Raw genomic sequence first — 20,983 nt, 5'->3', positions numbered from 1 at the left:
TCACATGAATCCACTGGATACAATTAAATTACTAATCAGCGTAAATGTAAATTATTAATCTGAAGACACGATTGCAGCCTGATAAAGATTCTGCATAAAATACAAAATTAGCAAAAAAAAACCCAATAATGCTCTTTTTTTCTGAACAATTCACAATTCATTGAAGCAATTCTTGTCTGTGCGGTGTGGAGGAACGTACAATCTTCATGGGTGTAGACACGCTCTGTAGCACACAGCTTGAGACTCTCGGAGCTATTGTTCTTTCCTTCTCCGCTAAGATGGTTAAGTTGTCCTGACCCAAGAAACCGTACAGAGGAATCTTACATCCTAAGCCAGTTCTCTACAATGTGTTTCGATGCCTGAGATTAGTTTACTCATTCTTGTGAGTAATTTCTAATGTATTCTTATCAAGATCTCAAAACCTTAGTATATTGTCCATCATTAGAGGAGTGGAACTACTGTGGAAGTAAAACGTCGCAGGGCCTTGATGCCTATGGAGGCCTAGGCCTTTCTGCTACATGAGAAGGTATCCGTATGCTGTGGGACACGTGTTATAGATTTTGCATTGGCGTCCAAAAGCTTTAAAGGGGCTCTTTGGTCACTTGCTATTGTGAACTTTAAGGATGAGCGCAAGTGCTCTTTACTTGAGTTTGCCTAGGGTGCTCGGGTATGAACTGAGTATCACGGATGCTTGAGTATGTAAATTGCCTCTTCAGAGTGGATGAGGACTTGAACTCTACAGCGCCACCTGTTGGCAGCAGCAATCCTACAAGTCACTATCGACCCTCTCACGAGTCTTGCAATATGACTTAGGATAAAAGTCAAATCAGAATCTGTTTTCAGCCACGGTGTTTTGGGGTATTGCCCCTCATCTATGCAAGGTATGTGATCTGATTTGGCTAGGTGAGAGGCTCTGGATTGAGGTTTAAGGAGTGACGTTTCTCCTTGTGGAAAGTGACATACCGGCTCCCCTTAAACCTCAGTCCAGAGCCTGTCACCTTGCCAAATCAGTTCTCATACTTTGCACTGATGAGGGGCAATAACCCCAAAACACCATGTCTGCATATTGAGATTCTGAATTTGCTTTTATCCTAAGTCATATTGCACGACTCGTTAAAGGGTCGATAGTTACTTGTAGGATTGCTGCTTCCAAATGGGAGTTCGAGTGACATGTTCACATCCACCCAGCCACATGTTTCAGGGCTGTAAGACAGCCACAAAGCATGCGGGGATTGCCTGACAAACATGGGCAATCCCCTCATGTTTTGTGGCTGTTTAACAGCCTCAAAACATGCGGTCACGGGGACTCAAACATGTCACTCAAGCACCCACAATACTCTGCCTACCCGAGCACCCTCAGCAAACTCGAGTAATGATCACTTGCGCGCATCATTAATGATCTTTCCAGATCAGTACAGGTCTAACACCCGTCTCCCACAATCTCCGTCAGTGACCAGATGTAACCACTGAATGGAGGGTCCCTGCACAGCGGCTATTTGTTCGCAGCCCCTGCTAAACACCGCAGGTTAGCTGCTAGTTAAGAGAAAAGGAACAGTTCTGCAGTTTTCATTAAAAATCAATGGACTTGTTCACATAGACATGCAAGGCCCGTCAGGGTTGGAGGCATCTCCCTGCTCTTTGTTACTTTTATCATTACTTTTATGTGTATCATTACTTTTACACCTTTATTTGGCTATTTCATATGCTATAGCTTTTCTCTGTAGCTTTGTAAAGAATCCAGGGCTTTGTATAGGTCTTGTTATGGTGATGGTGGGTATAAAGGGAAGATATACGTATGTATACGTTGGAGCCAGGAAACTTGAAATATCAGTCTAACTGGTTTCAGTACATGCACAGGGCTAGTAAAGTGATCAGATCGTACAGTTTATAGGGCAAAGTATAATAGTGTAGGTGGCGTCTCCGGCTCTGCAATGAATCCGGTGCATTGTCTGCAGATCTTCTCTCTTTTATACATGGAAAAATGTCATTATAGAAAAAAGCCACCCAGTGAAAAAGAATATAACTTTTTTTTCCTGCCGTAATAAAATGACATACAGCGGACATCTTGCATCAGAGGGTAACACAGCAAGGAAGTGACTCTCGGAAATATGGGCAGAGACATTGTCCATTCTATCCCTTGAAGCAAATTGTCTGTGTATATTAACAGTTTTATTATTTTCCTATTAGGAGTGGTCCCTGTTCGGTGTTGAGATTTTGGGGGAAGTGATTTTCATGTAGTCTTTGTATGAACTACAAAGACCCCTTTGAAGGGAACCTGTCTTATTGATCATGGTATCTGATACCTAGGCAGTATGGTATAAAGCAGGAGATGAGGAGCAGGTTAATTTATAGTTTTATAAGAAAAGACTCAGGGGAAATTGAATTTGCAGTTCTCAGACACTATAGGACCACCCACTGGACTCCTAAGCATAAACTATTTCTACTGAATCTTCCCTTAGAGATTATGTTCATCTTCTCCTGCTCAATACCATGCTGTCCACACAACATGGCAAGCTCCCACCGACTCATGGCATCTATACGACCCTCTGTGTATCCCCCCTGTGGGTGTGCTAACTTAACAAGCACAACTCAAACCTCAATCTTTTGGAGGCTGTAAAAAGTTGGATTTATGTTTTTGAAATTGTTGAATCTACTCTGCCTTCATTTTCTTCGGATAAAAACAAATTAAAAACCTCTAATGGTAACACTAAGACGGTGAATTATCCTAGATTTCATTGAACTATGATGTAAATGTTACTCTGCAGTCGATGGAATCATTATTCAAAGTATCAACCCATTCTTATTTTCTTTAGAAGTTAAATATTTTTGATACCTAAATTTTATCTTTTTATATTTTGCTAATATTTCTGTCAAGTAGCTGCACCGTGGTACTCCAGCCACTGGCGTTCTCCAGACACATGTGCTTAATAATCTTAAATAATTTTTTATTATGTTTGTTCTGTTGAAGGAAAGAGAAAAGCTTTGTGGACAAGTGCTGGAAGGACGTCCGGGTTGGAGACTTCGTGAAGCTGTTCAGCAATGAGATTATTCCAGCAGACATACTACTTCTCTACTCATCTGACCAGAATGGGATCTGTCACATAGAGACTGCTAATTTGGATGGAGAAACTAATTTAAAGCAAAGACAAGTGGTCAAAGGTTTTACAAACCAAGTAAGTATTCTCCAAATGTTCATTATTCTTCAATCATAGAATCATAGAATGGTGGCTGTAAGGGATCTCCAGGGTCATTGTGTCCAACGCATCGTGTCCAACGCTCAATGCAGGATTCACTAAACCATCTCCAGGCTGATATCTGTCCAGCCTCTGTTTGAAGACTTCCATTGAAGAAGAACTCGCCACCTCTGGTTTAAGCCTGTTCCACTCATTGATCACCCTCACTGTCAAAAAGTTTTTTCTAATCTGTAACTTCTCCCTTTCAGTTTCATTCCATTGCTTCTCGTGTTTCCATGTGCAAATTAGAATAAGGATGATCCCTCAACACTGTGACATCCCTTCAGATATTTGTAGACAGCTATTAAGTCTCCTCTTAGTCTTCTTTTTTGCAAGCTAAACATTCCCAGATCCTTAAACCAATACTGGCAGAACAGAATTTGCAGTCCGCTCACCATCCTGGTAGATCTTCTCTGAAATTGATCCAGCTTTTCGATGTCTTTTTAAAATGTAGTGCCCAGAATTGAACACAGTATTCCAGATGAGTTCTGACAAAGGAGGAGTAGAGGGGGAAAATTACTTCATGTAATCTAGACTCTTTGCTTCTCCAACTGCATCTCCGAACTGTGTTTGCCTTTTTTGCTGCTGCATCACACTGTTGACTCATGTGAAGTCTGTGATCTATTATTATACCCAAGTCTTTCTCACATGTGCTGTTGCTTATTTCTTTTGATCCCATTCTGTAGATGTAATTTTCATTTTTCTTGCCCAGATGTAGAATCTTGCATTTCTCCCTGTTAAATACCATTCTATTAGTCATTGCCCATTGTTCCAGCTTATCTAGATCCTTCTGAATCCTTGTTCACTGTAGGATCATTTCTAAGTTCTAAGACTGGACCATGTGTTTGTGTTTTGGAAGAAAATCTGTCTGAACATCAGATATTTCCATAGTCCTTGATGCGCTGATTAGATAAAGCCAGTGCTGAACCTCACTATGATGACTACTGTGCGAGAACGCTTTCATGTTGTACTGAAAAAGGGAGAAAGAATCATTTCCTTCAGAGTGCTTCTGACCAGTCTTTGAAGGACTTAATTAATGGATAGGAGAGAATTAGTCAGGAATGAAAAACCTATATGTGGCGATTGGTGATTATTCGCTACTCACCTACTGACAAGCACCCTTACTCCACCCAAACAAGTTAATATGGTGAGGTTTGCTGATGCTCATTTTTCTTTTTTCCATGTTCACTTTTGTCATAAAGGAAAATTGTCAGGGCCTTATTTAGTGAGTCAGGCTACAGACATCTGGTCTTTAAGGAGAGTTCATGACCCCATCAGCAGCCATTGAAGGCACTGCCCATTATCCATATAAAGCTAGTGCAAGCCAACAGTTTTGTTGATGTGACATCAAGTCTTGCGTGATATGTCTGCAACTTGTGTTGTACAAATTTTGCAATATGGCTGTAAAAACATAAACTACCAATTCACAGCCAGGTCATAAGCAAGTGGCAGGCACAAATGACTTATGATGTGCTTTATGATGGCAAGGTCACCTCTGACCTGAACTGCGGATGGTTTGAATTTTTGGTGACAGCCATATTGAAGTCCCATTTATGTTGCATACAGCATTGTTCTCTCATTGACCTCATCAGAGGCGATGCGAGATTGTGATCTTCATGTCAACTGACCAAAATCACCATGTAAGCCCTAGTCTAAAAGGCCTTTCTTACTATCTTAAATGGGTAAACCTGCAAACTGCATGTAAAACAATCAACTTTGCATTTTATTTATTAAAAATCTTTTATATTTTCAAGAATAGAGGGATTTTTAATTTTCTTTATTGCTCATTGGAGAAAAGCCACCATAGCAGTCTTCCAGCAGTGTCCGAACTTATCTACTAAGCAAGGAGTGTAATGCTTGTAAGCACTTTATTTTACAACTTGGAAGTGCTGCTCTGAAGCTGGACTTATTACTGGCAGGTTTCAGTGCCTCTGTGCTCCTCCTATACTGTAGTGGGTCTGATCGGTCAATCAGGAAAGAACACCACCCCCCTCCATTCCCCTCCCCACCCCTCCATTGGAAGCCAGAAGGCTTGGGATCAGTGCGCTGCTGATGTGTCAACCCCTTATACTCCCTTCAATTGGTACTATCTTTGGAATATTTCTTCCAAATACTCAGGCAAATGATGCTATTTCAATATTTTAAGCCACCATCAGCCAACAGAACATACAGCATACAGAAAAAACAGAGATTTGTTATACTTTGTGTGTCAGCAGGTAAAATATAGAAGTTGGACATAGCAGGTGTCTAGACAACAAGTAATTTTTAATTTTTAATGAGAGTTTTACGTAAACTGTTGAAGAAGACCACTCTGGGTCATTTTACTGTAAAATGTTAGCAGACATGAGACTTGTCCAAAATAATGCACTTATCTGATAATATAATCTAGATTTATATATATTTTTAAAGAAGCAGTCACATGTACATATACAGTATATTTTTATTGAATGTGTGTATATGCATGTAGTGTAGTGAGTGTATTAATATACTCACTTATTGCTGCTTTCTCCGGTGTCCAGCGCCGTTCTTCTCCTCTTCCCAGTGACATCACAGCTCTGCAGACTCTCCGGGTCACACTGCGTTGTGCGTGACCCGGAAGTGGCACTTTTTATGTAAGTCTATGGAGCGTCAGAACGAGACTCTATAGCCTTCCATTGTAAAAGAGACTTCTGGCTCACACACAGAGCATAGAGTGAGCCGGCTAGTCAAAATTGTGGTGATGTCACTGAGAAGAGGAGAAGAACGGAGCTGGACACCGAGGAGAGCAGCAGCAGGTTGACTATATTAATACACTCACACTACATTACATGCATTTACTCATAAATCTAATAAAAAAATATAGATGGGAGTGCTTCTTTAACTCACAGTTTAATACTCAAGGATGCTGTGAACTGTTGTCTTAATTGACATTATACCCCGGCTATATTCAGAATATGTGAAAGAAATAGATTTTTTAACTAAAACACTGTTGAATAAGTCTTTTAGTTAAAGCGCTGCTATATAATTTCCTAATACGACTCCGGAGCTGGTCATCGTAGTTTGCATATCTTGTCACCCGAGATTAATTTCCCGTGCACCCCAGTGCATTTCTACCAGGTGCTAATGACTTGTCCTTGTAATTCCCTTGTGCAGAATAATAATACTCTCGCAGTGTAAAACAATTTCATTAAATTGGTTTAATGAAAATTGAAATTGGACCTGCAAACACTTGAAGATTAGTTTTTGGCCGTCACAATGCCCCTTTATTCCTGCCTCATACGGCTGTGCTCCGTTAATGTACTCCAGTCACTCTTCCTTCAGAGTTTAATACTTAATAAGATAAGCTCTTTGTGTCTTTCGATATGGAAGGTTAAAAGAGTTTGAAGGTACGGTAACTTCTCCCCTTGCTATGAGGGTATCTTTGAGGTAACCGCGAGATTAACTTTTCCTTTGACATTTTGGAGATTTTCTCCTGAGCTGTGAATTTAAAATCAGCTCTAATTGAATCTACACTTTCAATAGTGTTTAACTTTGGAGGAGTTCGGTTATTTGGCAGATAAATGCCACCTTCAACATCTTACAGACAAATGTCACTTCAGAGAGGGAGAGAGAAAAGAAAGAAGACTTCGTAGGAGTTGAACTTTGCGTTGAAAAGGCGTCGTCATTACCATTGTGCCGTAATTACACTTCAGAATGGAAGTCACGAACGGAATTGTAAAACCGCCCCGGCTGAAGGAACAATCCTCCCTGACAACAGCAAAGAATCAATGTCTTATCATTATTGATTGTACAACATGCGTAAAGCAGATGTCAGCATGGCGCTGCCTTATCTCGTAAATGTTTCATTAGTAGCAGCTCTTAATTCTAGTACAGGGACATAACTAACAAAAGGCAGGGCAACGTTGCAAACTTTAGGCGAGTCCCCTTCTTTCTTGACCGTAGCATCTAAGGGTTAAAACACTGACATCAGGAGCTACTTCATGTGCAAGAAAGAACTTTACTAAAAAAAAAACATCATATCAGGCAGAGTCGGGACATTATGGCCCCAATTCATCAAAGCAATTACGCCAGAAATCTTGCGTAAATGACCCTGAAAAGTAACAATATTTTTGCGCAACGCAGAGTTGTGCAAGAATTTTGTGACTTGTGGCACTTTTACAATCGTTTCGCCCAGCTCTGTCAAAATAGGCGAAGCTGAGGAGTGACACTACAGCTCGTTTAATTTGTTTTGAGATGTGGAGTTCCTTACTCCAGAAATCGTACTCCAGTACATAACTGGAGTAAGAGTTATGAAGAAGGGCACAGGGCTGCACACCATTTGTCAGGGCCATACGCCACCTCTGATTCACTAAAAAGCATGCACCTCCTAATGAATCAGGATTGTCTGACTCCAACATTACCTGCTTATGGAGACCTGTGTGAACATCGCCGGTCTTCATGAATTGAAGCCTACGTGCCTAGCCGGGCAGCCTGGATAATGCTTCATCAGGGATTTCGAGGCCATTACGTCAGGGTAGGGGCCTTGTGTATAAGGGAGCAGGAGTTCTGTAAAGAGTAAGACCTAAGTGATCTGTAAGATGGGAACACAATCAATTTGGAATACAGCAGAATAAAAAGCTATACATATTTAGAAGATAGATGATTTACATAATGTATGACCCAGATATCACTGGGGTCATATTTTTTTTTTACTTTTTCTTTTTTTTATTTTTTTTTTAAAGCTTTCCCTTAAAAAGAAAAAAGGCTTTTGTCACTTTTTTTTTTTTTATCTTTAAATCCTACAACTGAAACGTCTACTGTAAAGGAGTTGTATGAAGAAAGGATAACAAATCGCGAAAACCGCAGACCTCTCAGAATGACAGAATAGACTAAATGGACAGCCATTAATTCTATAACAATTCTTAGAAACCATTACATAGAGGAGGAATTCATGTGATTTATTTAACGGATGCAAGTGAATTAATTTGCACTTGTTTGGCAAGGATAAAAAATGTCTTGAACCAATTTACTCTTTTCTCAAGTGCTCACATTTTCTCATTTTGAAGCAGATTTCTTGCTGATCTGCTGACAGCCCACACAGATGTGTACTTGTCCTGCGCTGACACTGCTTGCTGTGCAGGGTACAATGCTGATTTTTGTATAACTTTTACCTACAGTTGCGTATGTACAGTAATTTATCATATTATGAAGCTGACTTTTTTTCAGCCTTATAAAAATGTATCCAAGCTGTTTCATATTAGATACACATCTGTGTAAGCTAAATAATTTGCATATTTGATATTAATGTTGTAGACATTTAATTTTTTTATTTTTAAAAACTTTTAAGGGGTGGCCGCTTTGGAGGCACATGCTCTTTCTGCACCGTCCGTGGAAACTGTGCAGCATGGAATATGCAATGTGACACCTGCAAAAAATAGTTATTACACAAAAGAAAAGTGGAAACTAATAGGGCATTTCTGGTAGATTAATGGGAAATCAGCAATCGAGCTTGTAGGGTTATCTCCCCTAAAAGCATCATCTTTCTAACCAGCAAAATGTTCATTCTCCGAGTGATTGGATTGTTTAGATCGGCAAAAAATATTATTGAGGGATGTTCTGCCACGAATGAAATGTTCTAAGGGGAACCGACAGATCTTATTAGGAATTGTTCTGTCCCCATCATAATCATTGGCCTATGTAAGACCGAGGTTAATGTCTTCAGGCCTATGTCTTCATAAGGTGTGGTAATTCTCAGAACTCACTAAAACAAAGACTTGCTGAGGGGTGTGACTAAACTGGGTGGATACATGGAGTGTCGTTACTTATTATACAGCCATGTATTCTGCTATAATGCTACCATGTAGCAAATGTTAAAATTTATGCATGGTACACCTATTAATGAAGGGTATAAATAAATAGACTCGTCAGATTTTCTTTGGAGAGTCTTGGAAATCACATGCCCCGTGTATTTCTTGGTCCTTACTTCAGCCGTAAACTGAATCCCAGAAACGTTCAAGTTGGAGTTAGAACTGTTCCAACACCTATGTAAATAGCCGGTAAACAAGCTCCGGACACTGGTTATATAGTTAACTAGCGCTCGTTAATGCATCACAATACAGTCTCCAGGAAGTGAAGGAGTTAATCATCACTTTGAAGATTTGCATGTCAAGCCTCATCTATGTATAGTGCCTGTCCTGTCTTATGATGTGTCCAGCTATACTATGGAGATGCAAGCAGTGATGGGTCAAGAAGACTGAGGCCTGGGCAATATCCTAAACTTGGGCTGCAACTTTACCAACATTGTCCTACCACACTGTGTCTACAGTCAACACCACATTTTTGTTCTAGCATGACAACTAGGCGTTACCATTCCCATTATCAAAGTCCCTACACACAGGACGTATCACTCATCTCTCTATAAGCCTGTGTTGTGACATATCCTCTTGACATAAGGGACATGGACTACATGGAGACTTTACCAATATATCAGATATTTATTACCTTAACATACAGATCAGGAGAGGTGAATCTGTAATTTTAATTTTTCTGCTCACTTGCATTCTTCCGATGTAACTCCAGAAACGGCGTTGCATGTTGATGCCTACTCTAAGCTCAGTGAAATAGTGTAGAGGACTCTTAGGATTCCTTCCTCAACTTGACCTCTTTGTTGGATTATTTTAGAGAAATGCAAGTTGATGGAAATAAAGACTGATTCGGAATTCACGTCTTACGTTCATACAAACTTTCAGGGCTTCAACGAAATTGTTGAACCTCCATCATGACGATGACTAAATAAGTACAATGTGTAGAAGAAACTGTGTTGTGACATCCTGCCTGGTAATGTCTGTCATGTCTGCAGTTTGGTGGTAACATAGTTTTGCAAACATTGGAAAATATAGTACAGCATTACACTTAAGTCACACTTCAACCTCCCATATATTCCTATTTTACTAAGCTGAGCTATCTGTAACGTTGCTGCTGCCGGAGGAGCATTGTGCATTTGCCTCCTTGTGTTTTCATGCTTCACATCCTGTCATTATGGAGGACATCACGAGAAGAGAATCTAATTAGTTTTATGTGAATAAGATTTCTCACTTGTGAATTACGTGCCGCTTCTCATTGTTGTTGGCCTGTTCTTTCTGTGCCAATAAGGACATGTCTTCCTTCTGATGCTCTGTAAATTATTTTAGTTGTGAGTTTAACATTCAGATACAGCTAATTAGGTGCTTCATATTCGATTAGTATGCTACATTTAACCTTCCTCGCACTCCCATGGTAGAGTAATTCTTTTAGAAAAAAAAATCAGGTAACTGGCTGTACAATTGTTCCTGTGTATAATCTGAAATTAGATTATGCAAGGAAACGATAGGAGCCGTCTGAGTGCCAAGGAGAAGTAGGATGTGGGGAAAAGAATTTCTGAAGATGTCTTACAGAGGTAGAAGCACTTCAGACCTTCCACCACCGTGAAATATTGGCAAAGCTGAGCTCGCAAATGCATGTAGCGCAAAAGATGATATAGTACTCACCATACCTATTAGAGAACATTTCATTTTTGGTAATCACCAGAATTTCAATGTTTCTCTGGGTAATCATGGGTTGCATGCCTAACTTATCAGTCTTCCTTTAGCTCCACTCCTACATAATTGAACGTCCTAGTAAATGGCCCCAGGTCTCTGTGTCAGGCCAATGATTTTCTTATTTTCCATTTGCGACTTGACCGCAGTCATCACTCGAGCAATAGGCTGGACCTCTGCTTAAAAGCAAGCATTCTCCAGTGAGAAAACTGAAGTACTTACCGATCTTAGGGGGACCAGCCATACGTTTGGGAGTCTCCCAACTCTCCCCCAATATGTCTAGAGAGAGAATAATCATCTGTCTAATGCTTTTGTTCTATGGGAGATAAGCCTAAGTTTATATCCCAGCACCCTACTCTTTTGCTCTCCTGGAGATGAGTCCCTGCCGGAAATGTTTGGGCAGCGGCTTTCTTCTCCCTTTCCAATGAAAGCATATACACTGCTCAAAAAAATAAAGGGAACACTCAAATAACACATCCTAGATCTGAATGAATGAAATATTCTCATTGAATACTTTGTTCTGTACAAAGTTGAGTGTGCTGACAACAAAATCACACAAAAATCATCAATGGAAATCAAATTTATTAACCAATGGAGGCCTGGGTTTTGAGTCACCCCCAAAATTAAAGTGGAAAAACACACTGCAGGCTGATCCAACTTTGATGTAATGTCCTTAAAACAAGTCAAAATGGGGCTCAGTATTGTGTGTGGTCTCCACGTGCCTGTATGACCTCCCTACAACGCCTGGGCATGCTCCTGATGAGGTTGCAGATGGTCTCCTGTGGGATCTCCTCCCAGACCTGGACTAAAGCATCCGCCAACTCCTGGACAGTCTGTTTGTGTGTTTTGTGTGCACTCGCTACTTCATTGCAAGTACCTTGTGTGTATCTGGTTCTGCTCGTTCTGTTTCCCTGCCTCCGTATCTACCTCCTGTGTTCCAGCTATCTTCTTGTCTTTTCCAGTCTGTTCCATGTGAACAGAGCCCTGTCCTGTCTACCGCATCTGCGGGTTTTGCTCTGCTTGTTCACCGCATCTGCGAGTTTTGCTCTGCTTTGCTTGTTTACCGCACCTGCAGTTTTGCTCTGCTCTGCTTGTTCACCACATCTGCGGGTTTTGCTCTGCTCTGCTTGTTCACCACATCTGAGGTTTTGCTCTGCTCTGCTTGTTCACCGCATCTGCGGGTTTTGCCTTGCTCTGCTTGTTTACCGCATCTGCGGTTTTGCTCTGCTCTGCTTGTTTACCGCATCTGCGGTTTTGCTCTGCTCTGCTTGTTCACCGCATCTGCGGGTTTTGCTCTCCTTGTTCACTGCATCTGCGGGTTTTGCTCTGCTTTGCTTGTTCACCGCATCTGCGGTTTTGCTCTGCTCTGCTTGTTCACCGCATCTGCGGGTTTTGCTTTGCTCTGCTTGTTCACCGCATCTGCGGGTTTTGCTTTGCTCCGCTTGTCTACCGCACTTGCGGGTTTTGCTTTGCTCTGCTTGTCTACCGCACCTGCGGATTTTGCTCCGCTCTGCTTGTCTACCGCACCTGCTGGCTTTGCTCCGCTCTGCTTGTCTACCGCACCTGTGGCTCCGTTCCTGTATCCCCATCTGTACTGGTCCCTATCCTGCCTACGTTCCTACCTGCCAGTACCCGCCTCTCTGCATGTCAGCTGTGCTTGCCTGTGCCCACCTGTCTGAACGCCAGCCGTGCCTGCCAGTGCCCACCTGTCTTCATACCAGCTGTTCTTGTCAATATCCACCTGTTTGCATACCAGCCGTGCTTGCCAGTACCCACCTGTCTATATGCCAGTCTAACCTGCCTGTTCCTGCATTGCCCGGTGTGGGTCAACAGCTGTGACCGGGGTCTGACCTGGAGTAGCAACTGGTCCCTCTGCTCGGTTCCTCCCTGGTTCACGGAGTCGACTGAGCCGCCGTGCGACCTTGGTCGGACCGGGTTGATACTTAGTTATGCCCCTCCAGGCACTCCTCGGTTCATGGTCCAGTGGGATCACTAATCAAGCTCACGCCAGTCAGTCCGGGCGCGAGTGTAACAGTCTGTTCCATTTGACCAACAGCATGTGAAATTGATTGTCAATCAGTGTTGCTTCCTAAGTGGACAGTTTGATTTCACAGAAGTTTGATTTACTTGGAGTTATATTCTGTTGTTTAAGTGTTCCCTTTATTTTTTTGAGCAGTGTAGATACTCGGCCGAGTGTTAATGTGTAGGATGTTATGAGCTTTCCAGTGACACATATGGCATATGTATGGCCAGTTTAAAGGTGTTATCAGGGACTATATTTTTGTTTTTTACAATGTGCCTAAGAACTAACAGGTAGTTTCTGACTACCGGCATGTTGTGCTTTGTGCCAATCTCTGCTGGCACAAAGTGGTCATAGACCACTCCAGCCTGCGATTCTGCTGCTTCCGCAGACCTCACGTCGACAGTAGCTTCTCTTCTGTTTTGCTCTGTTGATGGTGCGTGACTGCTGATGTCATGCTGACTGACAACCTGCTCCCCGCTACCTAACTGCAGGAAGCTGGCTGTCAATCAGCATGACGTCAGCGGTCATGCCTGTCGACAGAGCAGCCCAGAAGAGGAAGAGCCGCTCTATTGACGTGAAGCAGCTGAATTGCCGACTGGAACGGTCAGTAACCATTCTGAGCCGGCGTCGGTTAAAACAGGCAGGCAGTTAGCAACTACCTGCCTGTTAGATTTTAGGCTCATAGTAAAAAAAAAAAAAAGTCCCAGACAACCTCTTTATGTCTTTTATCCAGAACAAACAGGATATTGCAACATTTGAGGTCAAAGTATAATTAATGGCTTCCTTATTGCAAGTTGTCTAAACAACAATTTGGTTATTTAATGGAACAACCTACAAATCAAATGAAAATGGCAAAATCAAATTACCTTGGTGGGTTGATTATTTAGCAAAAGGGCTTGATGGACCCTAAAAAACAACTTTAGTTTACAGGAACATATTGTGCCACAATGCATAGAACTAATGAACATTTCGGAATAATGTAATTGATTTTGATGTTTTTTTTAATTCCAGGAATCTCCATTTGACCCCGAGTCCTTTAAATATACCATCGTATGTGAGAAGCCAAATAACAACCTCAGCAAATTCAAAGGTTACATGTGAGTATTTAAAGCGATGCGGCGGTATTGAAATGTTAAGCAAATATCAGTTTCTATTATACACCTTCACATTGTTCTCATTAGGCCTAAGGGTTGCAAGATGAGTTGTATTCATGGCGGCAATGCACAACAAGGAAGGGAGGATGGTGGGAGAGCATGTGATTTTATTATCCTTTACCTAAACACTGCGTTCACAGAAAACCTCGAACCTTATTAATTCTAGTGTATAGATTTGCAACCATTCTGATAGATTATGCAATTCCCATAAGCGTTTTATTAATGCTGTAACGTTATGAGCTTCTCATTAGAATTACCCAATCCGATCTTTGACCAAGCACTTTTGGGAAGTTGGCGCTAGAGAAGCAGGGCACGTGTGTCTCTTCTGCCAACCCAAGATCCTGAGTGCTAGAAAAGGCTCCATGAAGGGGTTTAGCTCTTTAAGAATAGAGATAGTGCTTTGATGCTTCCCAAAATGTGCCGACATATGGTTTTACTACAAATCTTCGTCAGGAAAACCAAAGTTCCACCTGCATGAAGTTGCCCACACGTAGAACGAATTAGACATGTTAGCATTGTCGGTTCAGCTCTCATACACATTGGCAAAGAGTCAACTGAACCCTCTGATCCTCCCCTGTGTACGATGACCTCCTGGATCTCGCCCAAGAAATAATGTCAGAGAAGAGAAGGATTTCACCCTCTAATTCTTTTGTTCTTCCAGGAGAGAGAAGCCGCAGGCAGAGGTTTCTGGCAGTGGCTTTTACTCCCTTATCCCTTTTGAAAAGACATGCATTTTCGGCCACGCTGAGCGTGCATGTGTTGTCAGCAAAACCTTCTTTTAGCAGACCGCTACCCAAGGCATCTGCACATCTTCACTCCGTATCCTTTCATTTCATATATGTTGTAAATTTAAACTTATAAATGCAAAACTATCAATTATCTTCTATGTATCTTTTGTTCACTAAGCAATAAAATAGACAAATGATGGAGCTGCGTTACAGAGCTCACTGTGCCCAGCTGTCTCTTTATTTTTATGTTTGCTCATTCATATTCCGCGTGTATTGATGATGATGATACTTATCTAGAAGACTTTGTATCTTCCTTGTTTTTTCTCAGTACCAGGTCGGGTACGAATTGTTGATTTTGTTTTTTACCTAATGCAACACACATTAAAAAAGCAATAAAAGAGCTTTAATTGTAATGCATACAAGAATATTAGGTTAGTGACGGAAACTTAGCAATTAATAAAAGGAATCTATGCGAAGATTTGTAACCGGGCTTTTTCCTTTTTTTTTATATATATGGAGAGCTCAAACCTACATACACACATGTACATACAATAAAGCACAGATGTGCTGTCATATATGTACAGTGTATATTAATATTTTCCAGCACCTACTTCCATATATACACCAATCCTTGTATACCAGGAAACTTAATAGGACGTTAATATGTAGTAGCACTTTTATTATAAACCAAAGTCATGTACTTATGGTAAAGGGAATATGCCGCCAGCATTTTACTAATTCATCAACATAATGTAGGGAAAGAGACCCTGATTCAAGTGATGTGTCACTTAGTTTACTGAGTGCAGCAGTTTTGACATAGCAGAGCTCAGAAAGCTAACCCTGCCCACAACACAGCTTTCTGGGTACATGGTATATTGACAGGGAGCTGCTAATCAGTGATGGGGGTGTGGTTGGACCAGGAGGCATGAGACAGCTAGTCCGGCAGTGATAATCTCCTGCTGATAAAACACTGTTTGTGTTGAAACAACACACAGCCTAGTAAGTGAAACATCGCTGAAATCAGTGTCTCTGTCCCTACCTCATGCTGCACTCAGATTACATAGCAGAAACAGCTGACAGATTCCCTTTAACACTCTGGTGCTGTCTACTGTAGACTTAAACAAATAACTTTCTGACTCCCTAATTATATATGTCAGCTGATTGCTAGGCACATGCCCCTACTTATTACAGGTCTCCTTACTCTTGAGGATATCTGATGGTGTGATATGTTCTCATATGCTCCACCTGTGTTTCTGAACTTAACTATTCAGGAGTAGAAAGGTGGCAAATGCAACTTGTGCATCTGTACAGTGACCTAGCAGGTTGGAGAGCGCACTGCCATCTTCCAAGTAGCTTACAGCCTTCTATAAGATGGCATGTAAGGGAGTGAGCTAATGAATCTCATGGCTTATAATAATGGGCACTGGAGAGCATAGGACCCATGTTCTGTTCTTGCACCGGCGCACTCTACTGTCTGTGTCCACCTCTGTGCAAACCAGTAGCTGCCCTGGATATCAGATTGCTTGGAAGTGTCGTATTATTTTTTCATACTGGATATTTAGTGGAGATGATATTGGTAGAGACTATCAAGATACTTGTCTCACCTTCCTTAAAGGGAACCGTCATGTCCAGAACTGTTATCTGCTTGCAAATATTGGGTTAATCTGTAGATAAAGAAGGTTAAAATCATGCCCGTCTTACTGGAACAACGGCTTCAGGAAGAAAATGAACTTGTATCTTCCTGGTACCCACTGGCTTTTAGACATAGGGACAGTGCAGGGAGCAGTTAGTAAATACTCACTACACAATGAACGCAGCTGTAATCACTCCTTGACATATTAATTGACTGTGCGCGCGCTTCCTGTGTGTGTGCAGCGCTTCCTCTGTGTGTGTGTGTGTGTGTGTGTGTGTGTGCAGCGCTTCCTCTGTGTGTGTGTGTGTGTGTGTGCAGCGCTTCCTGTGTGTGTGTGTGTGTGCGCAGCCTGTGTGTGTGCAGCGCTTCCTGTGTGTGTGTGTGTGCAGCGCTTCCTGTGTGTGTGTGTGTGTGTGCGCAGCCTGTGTGTGTGCGGCGCTTCCTGCGTGTGTGCGCATCACAGTTTGTCAACCAATGTGTCGGGGAGTGATTACAGTGCACTCACTGTATAGTGAGCAGTGACTGACTGGAGGTGAACAGGCACAGGGAGAATATAAGTTAATTTTCTCCGCATAGCCACTGTTCCAGTAAGGCTGGCAGGCATGATTTTAACCCAATTTACCTGAAGATTAACCCTATATGTAAAGGTAAATAAAGTTTCTGAACATAACAGGTTCCCCTTAAGAGCCTTTTCAAGATCCCAAGATATGTATTTTTGTCGTGGCCACAATTCTAGAAACTACTCCTTTAACTGCATGTGACTTATTTTTGTTTATTTGTAGGGATCAGAATAATGGGCAACGTACAGGATTTGGCACAGAAAGTCTTCTCCTTCGAGGATGTACTGTCCGAAATACAGAAGAAGTCATTGGAGTTGTGGTCTATGCAGGTGATTTATATTTTTCTAGCATTTTGTGTTAGCATTGTTGATATAAAAATCCATGAAGTATCCAAAGTGTAGAAAAAAAACTACCAACATGGTGAATCCTTTTATTAGGGTATGTGCATATGAGCATCTTTTTTAAGGCAGGGCTGCTCAGGATCCCATATGACAAAGCACTTAAAAATGTAATAAAAAAATGAAAATATGTGCTGCAAAGTAAAAACAACTTGCTGTGCATATGTTCCATCTATTCTCACTTCTTTAACCGCTTCAGGCTTTGGAAGCCATGAAACAGCTAAAAGTAGTGACCTGACCATTCTTCAGGCATTGTCCATTTGGAAGCTGACCACTATTTTAATGCACCTTTAAAAAAAAAATAAGTAAGGGAGATGCCATAGAAGACGCTTCGGGAAACATTGCCGGCATTTTCATGAAGTGTCGTCTGCTCCAAAAAACCTGCGGGTACGATGGCATCTAAAAGACGCTATGTGCACGTACTCAAAGAATTATCAAAAGCTCCAGAAGAAGCATGCACGTCATCTATTCCTTGCAGCTTGACCTTTCGAATACCAATATCTTCTATTGTGAAATTAAGGGTGCAGTCATCTAGTGACATTTTCTCTTTGCTCCACCCTTCCCGTAAGCCAGTACTTCCTCATATATACATCATTGGAGGCATGTGAAGAAATAGGAATTAAGTATATTATGAACTTTCCAAAAATATCCTAGTACAAAGTCTATCTACACCTTTTCATCAAAGAACGGTGAAATGCGTTAGGGGCATTTGCAAAGCTTACAAAAATGCCAGACAGATGCATCAAAACTTGACATAGTCTACCCTTAATACCTAAGACTCACTGCTTGCACATTCTCCATCACACACTCATTTTCTATCCACTTTGGGGAAATAGAATATAAAGAAGACTGTAGATGCATTCGTGAGTTACAGTCTCTTCAATTCTTTTGATGTGTCAGTATTTTTTTCACTTCCTGTGGAATGACGCTTTAATTGAGAACCTCCATTGCATGCTGGGATACTCAAGCGGAGTGTCATCAGGGGGCAGAGGCTGGGGTCACTGTCGCAACATCTGCCCCCTCGCTGAAACGAAGCGTCATCACTGACACTCATTTCAGGGGATAGTCCCTGCTGTGTCCCTGCGCACTGTGTGATGTGCACAATTACAGTACGCTCTGTTGTCGGCTCAGCTCAGTAGTAATTAGCCGGCAACAGAGCGTTGTCACGATACCCGGCCTGAAGGAGACCAGTGATTTCAATTGCAGGGGAGGCGCTGGTCTCCTGCCGGACGGGTATTATAACACCGCTCTGTTTATCTCAGTAATGGGAAATTCTGCATTCACTGAATACAGATTTTACCTATGAATTGAGAGTCAGTCCAGGATGAGGAAGAAGAAAATTTCTCTGATTAAAATATATTACAAAGTTGCATATTTTCATGCGTACGATTAGTTTATGGAAAATAAAATGATGGTCACTCTTAAAGCCTCAATTGTGTATTGATTCAATTGCTGATTTCTCCGTAATGGAGCAGGTTATTACAAACTGAAATCAAACAGTTTTCAACTCAAAACTTTATTCTAGGTGATGTTACATTTGCACATAGGACCCCTTGTTCGAAAGGAGCTTCTGAACTCTCTCGTCCATTGAATTTGTCAGGTTTTGGATGGTTTCTGCTTCAATTGTATTGTATGAGGACAGAATACCCTCCCAGAGCTGTTGCTTAGATGTTAACTGCCTCAAGCCATCATAGACACTCCTTTTGATGATGCTCCAGAGGTTCTCAATGGGGTTGAGGTCAGGGGAGCATGGGTGCCACACCATAAGTTTGTCCCCTTTTATGCCCATAGCAGTCAGAGATGCAGATGTGTTATGTGCAGCATGAGACGGGGCATTATCATGCATGAAATGATCTCGATGGTCCAGATGGATGGAGTGGAGGATGGCTGGTTGATGGACACCCCATGCAAACACGGCTACGGCGCCAACAAGGAGGAGGTGGAGTAATGTTTTGGGCTGGAATCATGGGGAGAGAGATTGTCGGCCCTTTTAGGATCCCTGAAGGGGTAAAGATGAACTCCATAATGTATGTTGAGTTTCTCAAACAGCACTTCCTGCCATGGTTCAAGAAGAAGAACCGTGCATACCGCAGCAAGATCATTTTCATGCATGATAATGCCCCGTCTCATGCTGCAAATAACACATCTGCATCTCTGGCTGCTGTGGGCATAAAAGGGGACAAACTTATGGTGTGGCCCCCATGCTCCCCTGACCTCAACCCCATTGAGAACCTCTGGAGCATCATCAAAAGGAGTGTCTATGATGGCGGGAGGCAGTTCACATCTAAGCAACAGCTCTGGGAGGGTATTCTGTCCTCATGCAAAACAATTGAAGCAGAAACCATCCAAAACCTGACAAATTCAATGTACTAAAGCCGTCATGTACTGTGTCGCTCTACCACCGCAGCTTTGTTGGTCCATGCTGGTCTTTGCTTATTTCCTAAAGTGGTCATGCACATGACTGTGGACAGTGTTCAGCGGACATGACCACCGGAGCCAAGCTCTGTCCTCACCGATCACATGACATACATGGCAGAAACAGCATTGAGGTCAGTGATTGGCTGCATCAGTCACATGAGTGATCTGTGACTTGTGATTGCTGCAGGATGTAACCTGAGACTGGTGGGGACCACCAGAGTGTCGCCACAAGAACTGCTAGTGACTGAAGGGGTGACTATATGTACTTTTCTCATTTTTCTTTTCATTTAGAGGGGATAACTGTGACTATTTTTTTTTTTTTACTATGGGTCTAAGAACTAACAAGCAGGTAGTGTGTTCTGCTTGCCACCGATCTCTGCCTGCTCAGAGTTGTTACAGACCGCTCCTGCCGGCGATTCTGCTGTTTCCGCTGACGTCACATCAACAGTGCAGCTGCTTCTCTTTCTGCTGTCATGCAGGTTGACAGCCGGTTCCTCGATGCCTAATTGCTGAGAGCCGGCTGTCAATTGGCATGACGTCGGCAGTCACACCCCATCGATAGAGCAGCTCGGAAGAATAAGAGCTGTTCTGTTGATGTGAAGCAGCAGAATCACCGGTTAGAGTTCAGTGGCGGGCAGAACAGGCACGGTGTTAGTAACTACCTGACTGTTAATTCTTAGGTCTATAGTAGAAAAAAATAAATAATCCCTGATAACCCCTTTAACCTATTTCCTGCTCTTGGCTAAATCTTTAAAAATTCTGGAAAACCCTTCCTACCCACACAATTAAGGAGTGCTGATAAAATCAAAGTGTCTGCCCATCCTTCTTGCTTTCGTTCGACCTATATTGGCTACCAGATTTTAGCTGCTCATTCTCATTAGCCACTGGATTGCTTCCCCCACTTCTGAAGTGACAGCAGGATGCATTAAGGTGCAAGTCCTACCTAAATGTCTTAGAAACAATACTTTTCTTAATTATTGGCGTTTCCGGCAGCAGGACAATACATATTACCCTACCTTCTTCTAAGAGGTTCACAGAAGTGTGGGGCATATGTGGTGACTTTTCCTTGCCTTTTAGTAGGTGCTTGTGTACCCTGTAGTGTTATTACAGAGACTGAGTGATTTAGTAATATAACAGGACATTACTGGTGACAGGCTCCCTTTAAGCCTCGATTAGACAGATTTCTCACTTAGTGTTGTGATCCGTATATACAACATGGTGACTAATTCAGGACATATTGCTAATTACAGTATGTCATGAGTAAAGCGTACTTCTTTTAGATGTGCAACAACTTCATCACCGGG

The 20,983-nt window shown here is 42.0% G+C and overlaps 1 protein-coding gene across 2 annotated transcripts in view; it reads left to right on the top strand.

The window, feature by feature from the left end:
* The window catches only part of ATP10B (ATPase phospholipid transporting 10B (putative)), a 666,536-nt gene that overhangs the window by 601,230 nt on the left and 44,323 nt on the right, over positions 1–20,983 (top strand). For both annotated transcript variants that reach the window (XM_073649518.1, XM_073649519.1), the window contains 3 exons: positions 2,969–3,173; positions 13,800–13,885; positions 17,086–17,192. In XM_073649518.1, coding sequence (XP_073505619.1) covers positions 2,969–3,173; positions 13,800–13,885; positions 17,086–17,192 — 398 coding nt within the window. The remainder of the gene's footprint in view (positions 1–2,968; positions 3,174–13,799; positions 13,886–17,085; positions 17,193–20,983) is intronic.

This window comes from Phyllobates terribilis, unplaced genomic scaffold, assembly GCF_046119375.1.
Source record: "Phyllobates terribilis strain yellow unplaced genomic scaffold, ASM4611937v1 Scaffold_10__3_contigs__length_209671492, whole genome shotgun sequence".
Classification (NCBI taxonomy): Eukaryota; Metazoa; Chordata; class Amphibia; order Anura; family Dendrobatidae; genus Phyllobates; species Phyllobates terribilis.
The sequence above is the reverse complement of the archived record's forward strand: the minus strand, read 5'-3'. Positions and strand labels throughout refer to the sequence as shown.